Here is a 20,995-nt window from a genome sequence, read left to right as displayed (position 1 = left end):
ACAAAAGACAGAAAACTGTGAAGCAAAACTGAGCCTTGCACTGCCTTGTTTTGGGATTACGCAGTTGTTTATCCAATGTGAACTGCTCATCTCAAGCCGTGTTTAAAATGACAACATTATCCAGACAAGAGCTTTTCATCCACAAACGGACTGCGGTTCTCATGGCAAGGGAGCGAAAACGAGTTGTGACAGCGCCATACACTCAATTAGTGCGGCTGAGCAACACGCAGCAATTAATCCATTAAATAGATGGATTGGAGAGAGCTCAGACACTCAGACGCATTCTAATTAAACACAAAGTGCCGACCTTTATGACGTATTAAGGTTGAGGATAATGGTCGGATTCATGACAAATGACATTTCAGTATATGAGAAGGGTTTTTTTTCCCTTATGCTACACCTTTTTAGAGTGTACAATACAGTGCTCCTTTTTTATGGACAAGCTTGTGTGTTAAATTACAAACCTCTCCCTCGGCGGAGCTGACGCTGTCTGTTCTGGAGCTTTTTACTTTGCTGGGTGAATAGGGGGAGCCTTTCCTCAGTTCTGCATACGTACACAAAAAAACAGCAGGAAAAGATCAATCGAAGCTTTCTTTACATGAGGAACAAAAGAAGTTTAGCAGGTTTTTTAGTCCATCTGTCGCAATAAAACAATGTTTTTCCTGACAAGATTAATTAGACATTTACTAAAACACGGTCATGTTTTAGACTTGGCAGTTTTTTTTGTAGGGCTAGGTAATATGGCCTGAAAATAAAATAGCCTTTTTTTTTTTTTTTTTTTTTAATTAAAAAAAAAAAAAAATCAAATTTCAATCTTTTTTACTCATTGATCTTTGAATAAGTTGCAATGGCGCTGCTAGACGTCAATGGCATTGAAAGATGAGCATTCACAACCAGTCCTCCCATGAATTGGACGTCTACAGAGGTGGGTAGTAACGTGTTACATGTACTTCGTTACATTTACTTTTTTGGAAAAATGTACTTCTAAGATTCTAAGTTTTACTAAGCTATACTTTTTACCTAAAGAGATTTGTGAAGAAGAAATGCTACTCTTACTCCGCTGCTTTGGGCTACACAAGAGTCGTTACATTTTTTCTCTTTATACTAAATATTAGCTTTTTTTTTTTTTTTTTTTTTGCCAGCAATGCCAAGAGTAGCGCTACCTATTTCGCCAACGAGACACCACAACAATAATCACATGACTCCATTATACCAATCAGACGCGAGCTTGCCGTTCTATCTTCACGCCAGCCTGTTCAATCATGTGGTGCCGTTAAAGCACCGTAAAAAATGAAGTATTTGATATAGAGCGCTGCCCTCAATATGAGTAAAAAGCGCCGATTTTAACCTTTCGCCCAGTTTTTATTTGGCACCGATTGACCACGGAGAACTGGAGATGTTATCCTTTTAATTTCAAAATAGTAATTATGAAGGAACTCTTCACTATTCAAACTAAGGACTATTTTCTCCACCAGAGGGCACTCATGCTCTTTGGACGAATCATACTTCATTTATGGTTTTTTTTTTTTCTCTCGGCAGAATTTTTTTTCTATTTCTTTGGCTTAATGTGGTTATGTAAGAGGTTGTAGTACAGTATCATGATAACAGTTCATATAGATAACTTTGTGCTCAGAAAAAATGCCATCGTTTAAAAAAAGAAAAAAAAATGTAATCAGTTACTCAAAATATTAGTCATTACTTGAGTATTGTTTTCACCAAATACTTTTTACTTGTATTTGAGTACATTTTTTGGACGACTACTTGAGTAATATTATTTTAAAATTCTGGTGGCTACTCTACCCACCTCCTGGACATCTATTGTTGTTAATAGCAGGAGTTATGTACCATCAATTGTTTTTAATTTTTTATTCATTAATTAAAGGTAATAAATACATTAATTAATTTAATACATATATTGGCCCAAAAGAACCAAAATGTGATGTCCAGGTATGTGGATGCCAGGTTTTTATGAGGTAATTTTTTTAATTACCAAAAATAGTCAGTTGGTCTGTGAAGGGTAAAAATAAATGTTGAACAAAAGTAATATAAATAAAGTGCCAAACTTCTGTCTTAAATATCTTGTTCCCGCCCCCTATTTGTGGTGTCAGCGTCAAATGCAATAAATTCTATTGAAAAACTGGTTGCTAGACTTCCTTTTTTGGAGAAGGACAACAACAACAAAAAAAATTTTTTTTTTAATCGTCTGCATTCTGCAATTAAACAAAAACGTGACATAATTTATCAAATGTACTTATCTACCAGGCCTAGTTTTCCCTCTTCCACCCTTTTGTTTACCCTCTTCCACCCTTTTATTTTCCCTTTTCCATCCAAGGATTTAGGTTTTCATGAGGCGTCCTGTCTTGCCCTCCCCTCGTATGCATGTACTGTAATAATCATTCTCGCCATTTTAGTGATTCTTTTATTATTTGTAAGCGATCCTATTTGCAAATTTCTCTCCTCTCCTCCCACACGCTCCCATTTCTGGCAGCTATCTCCTTTGACACCTCGGTTTTAATGTTGCGTAATTGGCTGCGTCACTCATATCAGTACACATCCAGTCTCGCCGTTACACTCGCGACACGAATCGCACATTCTGATACGCGCTAAATTCTCAGTTTCACTGACCTCTGCCTTGTGCTGCGACTTTATTTGGGCTTTGCTGAGGAGTGCGCGGCCTCTCGGCACTGTTGCTATTATTGTTGTTGACCTGGATGTTGTTTTGCTTCATCAGCTGCATCAGCTCTGACTCCAGTGTTGCAATCTGTTGAGGGGAGGGAACGGATCAATGCTAATCAGTTGTGAGCTCAGAGCATTTAGAACAAAAAGCGTTCTGGGAAATGGAATAATATTCCCAAGTCAGTCGGGTTATTAACTCATTGGCTGCCGTTGACGGCAATAGAAGTCAAATCCATTTGAACTGACAACAGTGAAGAATGGCAGCCAATGAGTTAAGTTCTTTTGCATCAAACTCTTTGTGCAGTAGCCAGATGACGCACGCAGAATAATGATTTTGGCTCCACTGGCGATCCAGCTGAGCAGACACTGACACTTCTGTCATGTTATATGTTAGGCAAAGCAAAATAATAAAATAAATAAATCAACTTGACGTTTGACCACAGGCCACGGGGACATCCGCGCCATCTGCTGTCAGAACTAAGGGAGAGTTTGGCAAAAATGCAGATTTCGCTTATCTTCTCCAGAGTGATGCATAAACATAAAATATGGTCTTTACCCTGACTTGCAGTCCCTGGATTTCAGCCAGGTGAGATTTCTCAGCCTCCTCGAGCCGCTTTCTTTCTGCGTCCTCCTTCTGGATGAACTCCACCTCCCTGGAGGAAGAGAGAAAAGTGTTATGGTCATACTTTATTTTATAACATCCCGGGAAATAACAGCAGTTGCCACGCTACCACCTTTATCGGGGCTCTGATTCCTTAGATGAGGGAGGAAAAGTTAAAAAATAAATAAATAAATAATGACTTTGGTTCAAAAATCTTTCACTATTGGCTCACTGATTCGTTAGGTGGAAAAAGGAAAACGAGGGTGGGCAAGGGAAAAAGCAAAATAAAAAAACATGTATTTTGTGAAGGTGAAAGAACTTATATAAATTTCCTTCATTTCAAAGACGGTTGCTCAAAAATTGTAATTATGCAAATCACAAATTTAGAACTATGATAACAGAGAAAATATTTAAACACAGAAAATGATAGCTCATAGCCGCTGCCTTTTTGTGACGAACGGTCCTTTGTTCTAGAGGTAACTTAAAGACTGCCAGCTACAGTGGTATGAAAAAGCATCTGAACCTTTTGGAATTCCTCACATTTCTGCATAAAATCATCATCAAATGTGATTTAATATTTGTAAAAATGACACAGATATAAAAACAGTGTCTGCTTTAACTAAAACCACCCAGACATTTATAGGTTTTCATATTTTAATGAGGATAACATGCAAACAATGTCAGAAGGGGGAAAAATAAGTGAACCCTCTGCCTAAGGAGACTTACAGAGCAATTGAAACCAATTTTTACCAAACAATTTAAGTCAGGTGTGTGCCCAATCACTGATGAGTGGTTTAAAGCTGCACTGCCCACTATACAACACACACCTGGTAAGAATTGTCTTAATGAGAAGCATTGTCTGATGTGCATCATGGCTCGGTCAAAAGAGCTCCCTGAAGACCTGCAATCAAGGATTGTTGATTTGTATAAACCTGGGAAAGGATACAAAACCATCTCTAAAAGTCTAGAGGATCATCAATCGACAGAGAAGTTGTCTAAAAATGGAGAGAGTTTGGCACTGATGCTTCTCTCCCAACGAGTGGCCATCCACCAAAGATGCCACCAAAAGTTCAATGCAGAATACTCAGAGGTAAAAAAAAAAAAAAAAAAAACCTAAAGCTTCTAAAGACTTACAGAAATTAATGGAACAGTCCAATATCTCTGTGCACACATCAACTATATGTAAAACTATGGCCAAGAATGGTGTTCATGGCAGGACTCCACGGAGGAAGCCACTGCTGTCTAAAAAAAATATTGTTGCTCGTTTAATGTTTGCGAAAAGGCACTTGGACACTCCACAGAAGTGTTGGCAAAATATTTTGTGGACTGATGAAACCAAAGTTGAATTATTTGGGAGTAACACACAATGTCATGTGTGAAGGAAAACAGTTCACCAACATCAACACCTCATCCCCACTATGAACCATGGTGGAGGGAGCATCATGATTTGGGGCTTTTTTGCTGCCTCAGGGCCTGGACAACTTGCAATCATTAATTTTAAGAATGAATTCAAAAGTTTCAGGGTGTTTTGCAGGAAAACCTGAGGCCGTCTGTCAGACAGTTGAAGCTAAAAAGAGGATGTATGCTGCAACAAGACAATGGTCCAAAACACAGAAGTAAATCAACTTCAGAATGGCTCAGAAGAACAAAACTCACGTTCTGGAGTGGCCAAGTCAAAGTCCAGACTTGAACCCCATTGAGATGCTGTGGCATGACCCAAAGACAGAAATTCATTCCAGACATCCCAGGAATCTGACTGGACTACAGCAGTTTTGTAGGGAAGAATGGGCCAAGATTAGTCCTGATCGATGTGCCAGACTGATCTGCAGCTACAGGAGAAGCGTCTGGTAGAAGTTATTGCTGTCAAAGGGGGGGGCCACAAAATATTACATGTGATGGTTCACTTACCTATATTCCCCCTTCTGTCGTTGTTTGCATACTATAATATGAAAACCTTGAAACGTTAGGGTGGTTTTAGTTGAAGCAGACACTGTTTTTTCATCTGTGTGATTTTGACAAACATCAGATCACATTTGATGGCGGTTTTATGCAGAAATGTGAGAAATTCCAAAAGGTTCAGACACTTTTTCATACTACTGTAGAATGTGTCAGAACGTCAGAGAAGTCTGCGGGCTAATCAGTTTTGGGCTGCGACTCTGTGAGGCAAAATAAAATGGCGGATGACGTTCGTAACTCAGATAGTCCGAGCGATGAGTCTTTCTCAAGTTTTGAGTTGGAAAGCCAGAGCGCTCATTTGGCAAGCAGTTTGAGCCGAGCCGAAACGACCATTGGATTTAGCAGTATAGGGAGAAAAATCAGCGTGTCAGTCAGAACAAAGCGACCGAGAAATCAATGTGGTGATAAATCGCTTATCATACTTACATATTTACATATATTACACACTGTTACACATCAATGACCAATATTGTGATGTTTGTCTTAGTGATAGACTACAATGTTATCAGCAGAGATGGGTAGAGTAGCCAAAAGGTTTACTGAAGTAAGAGTAGTGTTACTTCAAAATAATATTGCTCAAGTAAAAGTAGTCGTCCAAAAATGTACTCAAGTACAAGTAAAAAAGTATTTGGGTGAAAAGAACACTTAAGTAATGAGTAACTTCTTATATTTTTGTTGGATTTTTTTTTCTTCTGAGCACAAAGTTATCTAGATGAACTGTTGTTATAATGATACTGCACAATAACCCATTTCATAACCAGAGTATGCCAAAGAAATACAACAACAACAACGAAAATAAATCATTGAATTCCAGTGAGAGAAAAAATGACAGAAATTAACCATTATTCGTCCAAATAGTTCCTAGTTTGAATAGTGAACAGTTCCTTCATAGTTAATATTTTGAAATTAAAAGGATCATATCTCCGGTTTTCCGTGGTCAAACGGTCCCAAATAATAACTGGGAGAGAGGTTAAAATCCACGTCCTCGAGTCATGTTGAGGGCAGCGCTCTATATCAAATACTTAATTTTTTACGGTGCTTTAAAGGCACCACATGATTGAACAGGCTGGCATGAAGATAGAACAGCAAGCTTGCGTCTGATTGGTATAATGGAGTCATGTGATTATTGTTGCGACGTCTCATTAGTGAAATCGGTAGAGCTACTCTTTGCATTGCTGGTTGAAAAAAAAAAAAAATCTAATACAGTGCCCTCCATAATTATGCTAATTACGCCAGTGCTTGTTGAGTGTTTGTTGCCAAAAAGCTCAATCTTGGTCTCATCTGACCAAAGTACACGGTCCCAGGCTTCAACTGGGACCGTGTGCTTTGGTCAGATGAGACCAAGATTGAGCTTTTTGGAACCAAACACTCCAAGTGGGTCTGGCGTGCCACGAAAGATGCACATGCTGAAAAGCAGCTCATACCCACTGTGAAGTATGGGGGTGGGTCAGTGATGCCGTGGGGCTGTTTCGCTTCCGAAGGCCCTGGGAACCTTGTTAGGGTGCATGGCATCATGAATGCTTTGAAATACCAGGACATTTTAAATCAAAATCTGTTGCCCTCTGCCCGAAAGCTGAAGATGGGTCATCACTGGGTCTTTCAGTAAGACAATGACCCTAAACATATGGCCAAATCTACACAGAAATGGTTCACCAGACACAAAATCAAGCTCCTCCCATGGCCATCTCAGTCCCCAGATTTTGTTTTGTTGGCAAAAGGGGGTTGTACAAAGTATCAACACCAGGGGTGCTAATAATTGTGACACACATTATTTGATGTCAAATAATTATTTCTTTATGTGGGATTTTTTCCCCACTGAATAAATGCACTTGTATTGAAGGTTGGATTTTTCTCTTTTTTTTCCATTACAGTCCCATATTATTTGAATTTTTAAAAAAATATTAGAAGCTAAAAAAGACAACCAGGGGTGCCAATAATTATGGAGGGCACTGTATGTAGAATAAAGAGGAAAAATAAAACTCTTGTGTAGCCCAAAGTAGCGGATTAAGAGTAGTGTTTTTCTCTTCACAAATCTACTTAAGTAAAAGTAACACTACTCTTAGAAGTACATTTTTATCAAAAAGTTACTCAAATAAATGTAACGGAGTACATGTAACGCGTTACTACCCACCTCTAGTTATCAGGCACCGTTAGTGCACAGTACGTAAAGGCTAATAGACTAATGCACAGTTAGAAAGAAGCAAAATAAAATGAACGCATACTCTTTAATGTTACCCTACCTGTTCTGGTGTAGCATTCTTTCTGTCTTTCCATCTTGGACGCAGACGAAGCCTGTTTCACATTTCGGGTCGGTCGATTTGACACTGTGTCATCCTTAAACAAGGCGTCTTTATCCCTGTTGCTTTCCTTTGCTCCCGATTTTCGACTGGCCTGACTGCAACGTTCAAGGCTCCGTAGGCTCCTGACTGTGTGCAGCTAGCAAACCTCCCTTATCGTTAAAGAGTGAAAGGAAATGTCCAGTGGAAAACTGTATTAACCATCTGTCCTGTTCGTACAGCCGAACACTGAAGCATAAATGCTGCTGCGTTCTCCTTTTCTCCAGTTGTGCTACGCAACAATGGCAACATAGACCAACTGACAACACCACAAGTAGGATCAGTTTTCCTTTTCTTAATATTAGTGCTGCAATGATTATCGATTATCTCGAGTAATTCGATCAGAAAAAGCTTCGAATCAAATTTTGCTGCTGCGAGTATTCGCTTAATTAAAGTGGCGTTGTAATGGTTTTGTTTTGAAAGTGTTTGCATTTAGTTTTATTGATTTGGGTGGATACACTGCCCTCTAGTGGCACAGTGAATCTGTCATAACTCATTTAACATGGCTGAATCCAGCTGCACCCTGTTAAGACCAACATAAGGTTACGTTTTTATTTGAGCTAATGTTTTTTTATGCATTCGTGATTTAGTTTAACAGTATATTTAGCCGTTTTGGGTGGGATTATGTGTTTGAACGATTTGTTAAGAGCATTGTAAAAAAAATAATAATAATAATAGCATTTTATAGCATTTAAGCTAGTGGACTTTTCCTCAGCAAGTTAGCCAATGGTTTTGTTGTACTTAGATCCTCATGTATTTTAAGCTCAGGTAATTCTGCATAGTTTGAAGAAACACAGGGGAATTTTATTTTGTTTTCACATTTTGCTCTTTTGAAGGTGCATTCTTAGCAAACCTTTGTTTTACATCTCCTAAAATTGATTCTGCAACGCATTAAATGTTCATAATCCGATTACTCGAATATTCGAACTAAATGGTTGGTTGATTAAGCGACTACTGAAATAATCGATAGCTGCAGCCCTACATTATATATATATTTTTTCCTCGAGCAAAATCCTTCTGTGTACGACTAAATGACTACTTGGATGTAAACAGCAGTAGCCTACGGAATTACGTGTATAACTGACATCATGAGCAATGGCAGACTATGTGTTTATATTCGACTGGCTAAAACAGTTCTAGTGGTTAAAAATGTATGCTCACAGAAATGTCATCTTCTTCCTGAAAATACTTGTTATTATTGATGTTTATCTACATTTCACTAGTACACAATTCTACACCCCCCCCCCCCCCCCCCAAAATTGTTAAACAAGAGTCGTTCTGGGACTAAATTTGCACTTGAAACCACTAACAAATAATGACTTTGGATCAAAAAACTTCAACACGAGCTGATTCTTTAGGTGGGAAAGGGAAAACAAGGGTAAAAAAGTGGAAGAAAAAAATTCAACCACTAACAAAAGAGTCATTTGGTTAAACAAAAGCATCAACTATTTCTGCCCCGATTCCTTAGGTGGAAAAGGGAAAACAAGAAAATTAATGCAAGACAAAAAACAAACGTGTTTATTCTGACAAGGTGTAACCACTATCAGTTAATGAGAATGAATCAAAAAGCTTTCACTATCAACAACCTGACTCTTCGGGTGGAAAAGGGAAAAATGAAGATGAATGAGAGGAGGGAAAAAAATAGATGTTTATTTTGTAAAGCTGTAGCCACAAACAAAGACTTGCTATCAAAAAGATTTTAATATTAGCACCCTGTTTCTTAGGTGGAAAAGGGAAAACAAGAGGGTGGATGAGGGGAAAAAATACTCACACTGTGCTCCCTAGAAGAAATTTAAAAAAAATAAATAAATAACAAAGTAAAACTAAGCTAAGGCATTTTGAGGACATCCCTCTTGTTGTAAATGAGCTTCCTTCACATCTCCTGAGCTGACATCTTTTCCACCGAGCAGTTTGTTTCCAACGTCAGCCTCGCTTTGGCCTGCAGGGCCCGAGCCAATTAGAGCCAGTCAGATTGAAGCCGAGCAACAGCGCTTGCGATGGGCAAGTTGTGCCGCATAGGAGCGAAAAGCCGGCTTTCTGTGCTGAAATGGGATAAGATCTTGCCGCCTGACAAATAGGATCGCATTCTCTGCTCGATGATGCAAGCGAAGATTGTGTTGAATTGAATTTATCAGACATTATTCAGCTGAGTGTCAACACGGGAGCGAATTCTAATAAGTGTTGAGATGTTATTCACTTCGTCACTCACTTTTGCTGGAAATCTTTGATAAGTTTCTTGGCTTTGTTGTACTTCTTCTCCAACGTCTGATACTGCGCCTGAGCCTCCTTCAGGTGTTCGTTGACCGTGTGACACAAGGTCTGCGCTTCGATCCAATAGCTCTCCAGCTTTAGCATCCTTTCCTTGTTGTCCTCGATGCTGGCCTTCAGCTGGGTCTTCTCCTTCTCCCAACGTTGCTTCTCCCTTTCCACGGAAGCCAGCTGTCAGGGAGAAGAAGAGACAATACTCAGGATGACAGACTTTAAGTCAAACGGAGCGTCCTGTTGACTCACCTTGTTTTTCAGCTTGTGGATCTCGGCCTCAGTCACAGTGTGTTTGATCTGGAGCTGTTAGGGAAAGAGATTGGAGGATCGAGAGAGTGAGTGAGCGAGAGGACGGTCAGATAATCAAATGCATGGCTGCACAGGCTCGATACAGTGCGATGGACCAAAACGGACGACCCGTTCCGATTGCACTGATGACGTGCTCTCTCAAATAAGAAAAATGTGGAAGAGAACAAATAAGCACACAGAAGTAATACAAATGTGTGTTGAACGATGCAAAAAGTCCGCAGAAAGTGTTACGTTTAATCCAAAGCAAACATAACACGAAGCGGGATTATTCCATACGCCTCTCCGCAAAGCTCGCTAGGACATATTTTGCTATTGGAGCTCATCTTGTCCTGATTAAAATGTAAAACTCAGCAGCAAGTTGGAGCAATTGCAGGCTTTCTGGGTCAGCGAAACATTGGAAGTGACAAGTGGGAATATATTTGCACAAACATTAGGGAAAAAAAACAGCATACAGTCCCTGACAAAAGTCTTGTCGCTTATCCATTTTGTAGAAACAATTGCTAATAACCTGACTTTTAATTATTCAATTGGTTTCAGAATTGGCTCGTATGAAAGCTAAGACCCTCCCAAATGATGTTGAATGTACAAAAATATATTTGTTTCACTGAAAACAGATTTATCATTTAATGAAGACATAAAAGGTCAAATTTTGTTTTGTCGCCTACAGAAAGTAGTGTGACAGTCCACCCTGCAATTAAAAAAATGTGTGTCGTTTGCCAAGGCCCACAGCCTGTCAAAAGGATGGACGCTGGAAAAGTGGCAAAAGGTAGATTTTTCAGATGAATCTTCCATAGAATTACACCACAATCGCCACAAATATTGCAGGAGACCTACTGGAGCCCGTATGGATCAGAGATTCACTTAGAAAACAGTGAAGTTTGGTGGTGGCAAAATCATGGTCTGGGGTTACATCCAGTATGGGGGTGTGCGAGAGATCTGCAGGGTGGAAGGTAACATAAATAGTCTGAAATATCAACAAATCTTAGCTGCCTCTTACATTCCTAACCACAAAAAGGGACAAATTCTGCAGCAGGATGTTGCTACATCGCATACTTCAATCTCTTTCTCAAAGTTCCTCAAGGCAAAGAAGATCAAGATCCTCCAGGAGTGGTCAGCCCAGTCACCAGACATGAACATCATTGAGCATGTCTGGGGTAGGATGAAAGAGGAAGCATGGAAGACAAAACCCAAGATTGTTGATGGACTCTGGGAGGCATGCAAGACTGCTTTCTTTGATGTTCCTGATGACTTCATCAATAAATTGTATGAATCCTTGCCGAACCGCATGGTTGCAGTCCTTCAAGCCCATGGAAGTCATACAAAATATTAAATTTGGATCTCACAGCACCATTACTGAATTCGCTTATGTTATGTAACATATTTTTGTATTTGAAGTACATTTTTTGTTCCATTTTCACACTACTTTCTGTAGGCGACAAAACTTTGGTCTTGCCAACATTTGACCTTTATGTCTTCATTAAATGATAAATCTTTTTTCAGTGAAACAAATATATTTTTGCACATTCACCATCATTTGGGAAGGTCTTAACTTTCATATGAGGCATTTCTGAAACCAATTGAATAATTAAAAGTCATTAGGTTATTAGCAATTGTTTCTACAAAATAGATAAGTGACAAGACTTTTGTCAGGGACTGTACTTTATTGTGAATTACTCTCATATGAATTTGCTTTTTTTTTTTTTTAATTCAAAGGCGAATAAGAATTACGCACATGTGGTGCAAGTCACTGCAATTGACAGCGATAGACGTCCGGTCCATTTAAACTGGGAGGGCTGCCAGTCTCTCCCTGTTGGATGTCTATGGACGTCAATGGCAGCTAAACGATTAGTGTGTTCGTCGCTAACACGTTCAGTGAAGAAAATAAGTATTTGAACCCCCTGCTGTTTTGCAAGTTCTTTCACTTAGAAATAGGGTTGGGCATCGAGAATCGAGCATCGATGGGAACTGGTTTTAACACTCCGATGCTCCCAGAATCGTTCGAATTTTTAAATTTCGATTCCTTGTTTCGATGCCCTGACCGCTGAGCGGAAAAAAATTGCTCGAGTTCAAAGACTGATATTTATATAAAAGTTAAAATTAGCCTTGTAAGAAGTTCATTTAATTTAAAAAATCATAGAGAAGTTAAGACTTTAATATAAACTATGCAATTTTTTTTGACCCAGCATTTTTTTTTTAGCCTGCCTCTTGAAAGAATCTGAATCGAGAATCGTTTTGAACCGGAATCGAAATGTGAAATCGGAACCAGAATCGCTAAATTTCAAACGATGCCCAACCCTACTTAGAAATCATGGAGGGGTCTGAAATTTTCATTGTAGATGCATGTCCACTGTGAGAGAGATAATCTAAAAAGAAAAATCCAGAAATCACAATGTTTGATTTTTTTTTTTTAACGATTTGTGTGATACAGCTGCGTATAAGTATTTGAACACCTGAGAAAGCGAATGTTAGGATTTGGTACAGTAGCCTTTGTTTGCTATCATAGGGGTCAAATGTTTCCTGTAGTTTTTCACCGGTTTTGGACACACTGCAGGAGGGATCTTGGCCCACTCCTCCACACAGATCTCTAGATCAGTCAGGTTTCTGGGCTGTCGCTGAGTTTGAGCTCCCTCCAAAGGTTTTCTATTGGGTTTAGGTCTGGAGACTGGCTAGGCCATGCTCGAACATTGACATGGTCTTACGGAGCCATTCCTTGGTTTTCCTGGCTGTGTGCATTGGGTCATTGTCATGTTGGAAGACCCAGCCACAACCCTTCTGCAATGCTCTGACAGAGGGAAGGAGGTTGTTCCTCAAAATATCACAATACAGGGCCCCAGTCATCCTCTCTTTAAAGAGCATACGACACCAGAAAAAAAGTCTTAAATGGCATTATTATGTGAATTAGAATCATATTTTGAGACGATTCGACCATATACAACAATTTAGCAAAGCGCAGATGACGAGAAATTAGTCTTTTAATCTGCCGGTTAGCCACGCCTACAATTATAGGGCTTTAGCGTCCCCAACAGGTGGATGACGTCAGCGGTAGACTAGGCTCATCGGTTTTACTATTCAGCCCACTGAGGGGGAATTGTTCAGGACGAGGAAAACGAGACGAAGAGAGCTGCAAAATGTCATTGTTTCAGTCTCTCTACTCCCAATATTTTTACAGGATATTCTTTTTATCCAAGTATTTTCCCCAATAGCTATATAAATGGCTTGAGAAGGACCAGTCAGCCCGTCGAGGGGGAACTATTCACAATGAGGAAAACGCGACGAAGAGAGCGGCAAAATGTCATTGTTTCTGTCTCTTTACTTCAATATTTTTACAGGATATTCTTTTTATCCAAGTATTTTTCCCCAATAGCTATATAAATGGCTTGAGAAGGACCAGTCAGCCTGTCGAGGGGGAACTATTCACAATGAGGAAAACGTGACGATGAGAGCGGCAAAATGTCATTGTTTCTGTCTCTTTACTTCAATATTTTTACAGGATATTCTTTTTACCCAAGTACTTTCCCCAATTGCTAAATAAATGGCATGGTCATGACAAATAACTTGTGCTAAATGGAATATAAAATAATAAAAATCCATTTATTCAAGACGACATGGCAAAATTACTCCATAATGGTCAAAACAGTCGACTTTACCTTTACTGTCACACCTGCCGAACGATATTTTATGACACCTAAATCGGACATATGTCATTTCCCTTCCCCGGCTTCGGAGAATGTAAACAGACCAGAAGGAGTGACAGCTAGCCGACATGCTAACCCGAACCGAGGGATGTTTCTAAGTCTTCGAAGTGGAAAATCACACATAACTAGCCTGGATTATTTGACATGACGACCCGGTTGTCGAGTTTCTTTGCGGATCGGCAAACCGCCCGGCGGAGAGCAATTTACAGTTCGTTCCCTGGAGGAGGGTGGCTGGAATTGTTGTGTAGCTAACGTGCTAACAGCTAACTGCTAATGAGCGTGAGGATAGCTTTTTACATGCCTATCAATGATCAAACGTAAGTAGTCCTTTATTTAAAGGAATTTTATAGTGTTTACTTTGTAATCACTGTATTCGTATTTGACATAATACAAAACAAGATGTTTACTCACTTCCTTGTAAGTCCAATGGTCCCACAGTAAATATCCACGGTGAATGGGAACCTTTTGAAACTCCAAAAAGGCGCATACGCCTCTCCCGCATACAGAATGATTTTTCTGCAGCCGTTTGGCTGGCGTGATGCAAAAAATAAAAGTATTAATCCCCCAAATCAGCTGAATCCTTCGTCCTCATACACAACAGTACACTGTAGCGTGAAGAGGACGTCTTCTACCGTACACGTCACAGCGCCCTCCTCCTCAATGCGAGACCGAAGCCGGAAGTCACTCATTTTCCTGGCGCGGGATTCAAAAAACTAAATAAATATAGCGATCGCTTCCACACACATCCAAGCGGTCCATATCATTCAGGAGCATAAAATACCGCGTGTATTATGAAATAAACATGCTTTTTCGTGTCACAAGCACTTTAATACAGTGCACTCATTCTGTCCCATGCGCGGAAAAACACCCCCAAAGCATGATGCTACCACCTCTATGCTTCACAGTAGGGATGGTGTTCTTGAGATTGTACTCTTCATTCTTCTTCCTCCAAACACGGTTAGTGGAATTATGACCAAAAAGTTCTATTTTACTCTCATCTGACCACAAAACTTGCTCCAAATGGTCATTGCCGAAAGTAACCTTGGAAACATTGGTCCCAGCTCTTTTCAGGTCATTGACCAACTCCTGCTATGCAGTTCCGGGCTGATTTCTCACCTTTCTTAGGATCATTGAGACCCCACGAGGTGATATCTTACATGAGGCTCCACTCCGATTGAGACTGACCGTCATGTTTAGCTTCTTCCATTTTTTTAATGACTGTTCCAACAGTGGACCCTTTTTCAACCAGCTGCTTGGCAATTGCTCCATAGCCCTTTTTCAGCCTTGTGGAGGTGTACAATTTTGTCTCTGGTGTCTTTGGTCAGCTCTTTGGTCTTGGCCATGTTACAAGTTTGAGTCTTACTGATTGCATGGGGTGGACAGGTGTCTTTATGTATCTATCGACCTCAAACAGGTGTATCTGATTCAGGATAATACATGGAGTGGAGGTGGACTTTTAATAGGCGGACTAACAGGTCTTTCAGGGTCAGAATTCTAGCTGATAGACAGGTGTTCAAATACTTATTTGCAGCTGTATCACACAAATAAATTGTTAAAAAATCATGCATTGTGATTTCTTGATTTTTTTTTTTTTTTTTTTACATTATCTTTCTCACAATGGACATGATGAAAATTTCAGACTCCTCCATGATTTCTAAGTGGGAGAACTTGCAAAATGGGTGTTCAAATACTTATTTTCTTCACTGAACTATCCTTGAAGGACTAAACCCAATGAACTCAAAATGGACTCGACATGCAGCACAATTAGTTAAATGAGTTGAATTAAATTACCTCTCTAAATTTCTGGTACAGTTTGGTGGTATCTAAATCCGATGGCGACAAGACGTCATCGTTTTCGGGCAGGTCGAACACTTCGATGTTCTTCTCCTCGCTCGCCCCAGCGGGCCCTGCCTCCTCCTCGTCAGTAGCGTACTCGCCAGTTTGCTGTAAGATCAGAAAGAGATGTATTTAAAAGATAAAAAAAATAAAACAACAAGAGTCAGTTTTTCCTAATTTCAGATGAGCATTTTTTTCCCTTTTCCTCCCATTTAGACATAATAATTTACTGTTTAACTCGGTATATTTTTTGCTATATAACATCTTAACACAATTTGCTGTCCTCTATTCATTTGTGACTTTGCATATGTAATGCTACTTTAATATATCATTTGAAATCCAGATAACCCACTTCATGTTCTGCAAAACCTCTCTGACTTGAATTGCTCTGACTAATCAGTGAGCTGTAAATTTGCACTAACCATGAGTATCCATTAGACCGGTCCAAAAAAATAAACTTTGGAAAATTGCTGCTCTGCAAGGTTATATTTGTTCCTTTCCTAGACAATAACAAGTACACAAAATTTCACGTTCATAGTCATTTATCTAGGTTCCCCGCCCAAGCCCTCAAGTTGTCCACTACTGACGAGAGGTGGGAATCTTGGGGCACCTCACAATTCGATTATGATTCAGAGGCCTCGATTCGATTATAAATCGATTATTGATGTACATCCACCCCTCTCAGACTTAAGTAAACTACTATTTAAGTATCAAGTTAACAATTCAAAACAATAAATACTCAAGTCCCCATTCTGTATCGGCAGCTTTCAACTACATTCAATTAATTTAATGTTGTGAATCGACCGATAAATTTGTTTAAAATGCTCCCATTATTCCATAATTTCCCTTCCGTCTACTTTCGACATGTGAAAGTTTTAAAACTGTTTCATCATTTAAACATAGATTCAAGTAAAGATTTTTTCCGATTTAGCAGTATTTTACAACCCGGATTCGGTTGAAGTTGGGAAATTGTGTAAAATGTAAATAAAAACAAAATACAACGATTTGAAAATCCCTCTCAACCCATATTCAATTGAATACACTACAAAGACAACATATTTAATGTTCAAACTGATAAACTTCATTTGTTTTTTGCCAAATAATAATTAACTTAGAATTTCATGGCTGAAACACATCCAGTAGAAGTTGGGAAAGGTGGCAAAAAATACTGAGAAAGCTGAGAAAAGCTCATCAAACACCTATTTGGAACATCCCACATGTGATCAGGCTAATTAGGAACAGGTGGGTTCCATAAAAGGAGCCTCCCCAAACATGCTCAGTCATTCACCAGCAAGGATGGGGCGAGGTTCACCACTTTGTCCACAACTGCGTGAGAAAATAGTTGAACAGTTTAAGAACAACATTTCTCAAAGCAAAATTGCTAGAAATTTAGGGATTTCAACATCTACGGTCCATATTATCATCAAAAGGTTCAGAGAATTTGGTGAAATCAATGCACGTAAGCGCCATGGCTGGAAACCAAGACTGAATGACCGTGACCTTCGATCCCTCAGACGGCACTGCCTTAAAAAACGACATGAGTGTGTAAAGGATATCACCAAAAGGGCTCAGGAAAACTTCAGAAAACCACTGTCAGTAAATACAGTTCATCACTACATCAGTAAGTGCGGGTTAAAACTCTACCATGCAAAGCAAAAGCCGTTTATGAACAACATCCAGAAACGCTGCCGGGTTCTCTGGGCCCGAGCTCATGTAAAATGGACTGATGCACAATGGAAAAGTGTTTTGTGGTCTGATGAGTCCACTTTCCAAATTGTTTTTGGAAACACTGGACATCGTGTCCTCCGGACCAAAGAGGAAGCGGACCATCCGGACTGTTATCAACGCAAAGTTCAAAGCCAGCATCTGTGATGGTATGGGGGTGCATTAGTTCCCATGGCATGGGTGACTTACATTTCTGTGAAGGCAGCATAAATGCTGAAAAGTCTGATTAAGCTGATTTTGGAGCAAAATATGCTGCCATCCAAGCAGCGTATTTTTCATGGACGCCGCTGCTTATTTCAGCAAGATAATGCCAAGCCACATTCTGCACGTGTTACAACAGCGTGGTTTCGAAGTAAAAGAGTCCAGGTTCTCCCCTGGCCCGCTTGCAGTCCAGACCTGTCTCCCATTGAAAATGTGTGGCGCATTATGAAGCATAAAATTTGACAGAGACTACCTCGGACTGTTGAACAACTGAAGCGGTTCATCAAGCAAGAATGGGAAAGAATTCCACATGAGAAGCTAAGAGAATTAGTCTCCTCTCTTTCAAAACGTTTAATGAGTGTTATTAAAAGCAAAAGTTATGTAACCAAGTGGTAAACATGCCCTTTCCCAACTTTTACTGCACGTGTTGCAGCCATGAAATTCTAAATCCATTATTATTTGGAAAAAAAAAGTTTATGAGTTTGAGCATTAAATATGTTGTCTTTGTAGTGTATTCAATTGAATATAGGTTGAAAAGGATTTTCAAATCATTGTATTTTGTTTTTATTTACATTTTTCACAATTTCCCAACTCCAACCGAATCCGGGTTGTAGATAAAAAGTGAATTAGGTTCGCTACAACAAGAGCCTTCCTGAGAAGTCTACAGCTTTAATATGGCAGCTGTTTACTAACACCAGCGAGTCTGTCATTTCGCATCTGGTTCTCTATACATGTGCTATCGCCGCCGAGTCTGTCATTTCACATCTAGTTCTATATACATGTGATATCTATCATACCTGTGGGCGTAGTTTGTAGCAACGTGGGCGTTGTTTGTTGTGGCTGTCGGCGGTTTTTATCTAGCGGCATGAGTTGTGGAATGTGGATGTTTACTCTTGGTCCGTTCCTCATTGAGTCCCAAAGACCGCGCTGTGTTTTAGTTCCACTTTACTTAGCATATTTAAATAATCGGAATATGGATGTTTGTGAATCATTCTCGAATCTTCAGCGGCCAAAACGTGAATAATCTAAGAATCGGGAAATTTCACACACCTTTACTAGTGACCGATCTTTATGCGTTGCCCCCAGGGTGAGGGATAACCGATAAACTCCCAACTAAGTAACGCAAAATGAGAACAGAAATACGCGGTTTGACGACCTACAAACACACAAAGGAATGCATATTTTATTTATTTCAGATCACTTTGCTGATTCATTGTCTGAAAGCAATAGGGAAAAACCATTATGGAGGGCGGAGACAGTAAGGTAAGATGAACAAAAATAGCCTTTTGGAGGAGAAATTTAAAAGCTTTAAAAAAAAATAACCATTATGCGATGGACCGGTCTAGTATTCATGGATTTATTTTTTTCATGAAACGGAACCTGATATCTTCGTGTTGTATTCCTGCGTGTTATGAAAGTCAAACTAGGTTAAAGAGATCCATTTGCCTTTGAATCTAGGCGCATCAATCAATTAATTGATTTTGCCCGTGACCAATAGCGCTTCATAGTGTGTCGAGTGAAGTTACTCTGAAATGCATCTGTCGCCTTTTGAGCGTCACACAATCTACCTCCTTGAAGTCATTTAAGAAAAAAAAAATGTCCATGCAAGAAAATACTCAGTTCCTAGGTCATCTTATTTTGTTGTAATTTTGGTTGTTAAGCATTATTAGCCCAATTAAACTGTTTGTTCCCGAATTATCACCTTTCAGTTACATTTGCAGTGACAGAACTACCAGTGAATGATCATAACCTGGCGGCCATCTTTGGCAAAATCAAATAAAATATAATAAAACACCAGTTTGACCAGTAATTGTGCCACATGTGTGGAAGATTATACAACCAGTATAAAAAGACAAAAGTTGAATGAGCATTGAAACAAATAAAATACAGATTAAATCTATGAAAATAAATACATGTTAAAATAAATCAAGATAAGATAAATTAATTTTGAAATAAATGTTGCAATAAATACATTAAAAAGTGAAATTAATAAAACCAAAAGTAAATATACAAAAGTTGAATGAACGTTTAAACAAAAGATAAAGAATGGAGTAAATAAAATGAAATCATTTTTAAATATATCTTTTTTAAAAAGATGAGCATTTTAATAGTTACAAATTTTAAAATAAATACCCGTTAAAAGAAAGATTGCAATAAATTAATAAACATTGACATACATTAAAAACAAAATTAAATATACTGTATAAAAATTTAAAGAAATAAAAAATGATATATAGATGATTTTATATGAATAAAATTAATAAAAATAAATTCATGTTGAAATAAATTAAGGTACCGGTAAAATAAATTAATGTCGAACTACATTTTAGCAATATATACATTTAAAAAAGAGGCAAATAAAACAAAAATTAAATATACCGTACATAAATTGAAGATTTAAAAAAATAATAATAATAAAAATAAAAATAAATAAATAAAACGAAATAATTGCTGAATAGATATTTTTAAAAAATGAATTGATGAGCATTTTAATAATTAAAATTTTTTTTAAAAATGTTGAACTAAATTGAGTTGAAATAAATGTTGCAGTAAATAAATAACGACATAAAATATATATATATATATACATACTGTATAAAAAAAAGAAATGACTTATATAAACTTCAAATAAATATAAATGTAAGTGTAAATCAATCTTAAAATAAATAATCATTACTGAATTATTAACAACTTAATGGTACTTATTATTTACCCAATTATGTATTTATTTATCAACTTAGGCATCCTTGGTCCTTGTGTGACGTCCTAGTTAACATACAGATGGTCGAAGACGAAAAAGTGTTTGCGTGTCATTTATCCCTCGCCGAATACTACGTCAATAGTCATCAGTCACACCAGGAGATCGAGCCTTCATCTCAGCCCACCCTGGGAAGGAATTGCTTGCAAATTTATAGCCATATTAATATTGATGAGCTATACTTATCACCCTTTAGATCTGCGTAATGCTTTAGTAACAGTTTATCCGACAAAGCGTTGAATTAACTGCTGTGTTTTCAGAAGCAGTTTAGAATCTTTTTACGGTGGCTGTTAAAACTACGCTACTGTATTTTAACATTAGTGCAAAAACGATGAGAACGACTGCTGTACATGTGAGATAGTGTGGGAAGATGAAAGCAGGCAGGTTTCTCGCATGTCTCCAAGTGCCGCTTGCTTCTGTACATGACATCCCACTCTTGCGGTGCCAATTCTCTACAGGACTTTAATTAGAAGAGGCAGTGTTTCATGCGTGTGTGCGCGCTCGGGATTATGACAGCACTCGGGTTAAGCCTCCATGGCTCGCAGAATACTTTCTTTTGCATGACGACTCTCACTGTTCACCATTCGACAGGAGAGTTTTGAATGAATGGCAGGGTATTATTAAAGGTTATTTGAAATGT

The 20,995-nt window shown here is 38.6% G+C and overlaps 1 protein-coding gene across 3 annotated transcripts in view; it reads right to left on the bottom strand.

Moving 5' to 3' along the window:
* Window positions 1–20,995, bottom strand: part of ppp1r9a (protein phosphatase 1, regulatory subunit 9A) — a 97,864-nt gene that overhangs the window by 6,189 nt on the left and 70,680 nt on the right. For all 3 annotated transcript variants that reach the window (XM_057828452.1, XM_057828450.1, XM_057828453.1), the window contains exons 7-12: window positions 15,627–15,779; window positions 10,081–10,134; window positions 9,779–10,008; window positions 3,233–3,329; window positions 2,626–2,761; window positions 465–544 (exon numbers count right to left, since the gene is read on the bottom strand). In XM_057828452.1, the coding sequence (XP_057684435.1) occupies window positions 465–544; window positions 2,626–2,761; window positions 3,233–3,329; window positions 9,779–10,008; window positions 10,081–10,134; window positions 15,627–15,779 (750 nt within the window). The remainder of the gene's footprint in view (window positions 1–464; window positions 545–2,625; window positions 2,762–3,232; window positions 3,330–9,778; window positions 10,009–10,080; window positions 10,135–15,626; window positions 15,780–20,995) is intronic.

Source organism: Corythoichthys intestinalis, chromosome 22 (assembly GCF_030265065.1).
Source record: "Corythoichthys intestinalis isolate RoL2023-P3 chromosome 22, ASM3026506v1, whole genome shotgun sequence".
In the NCBI taxonomy this organism is placed as follows: Eukaryota; Metazoa; Chordata; class Actinopteri; order Syngnathiformes; family Syngnathidae; genus Corythoichthys; species Corythoichthys intestinalis.
This window is presented reverse-complemented; position numbering and strand designations above follow the sequence as displayed.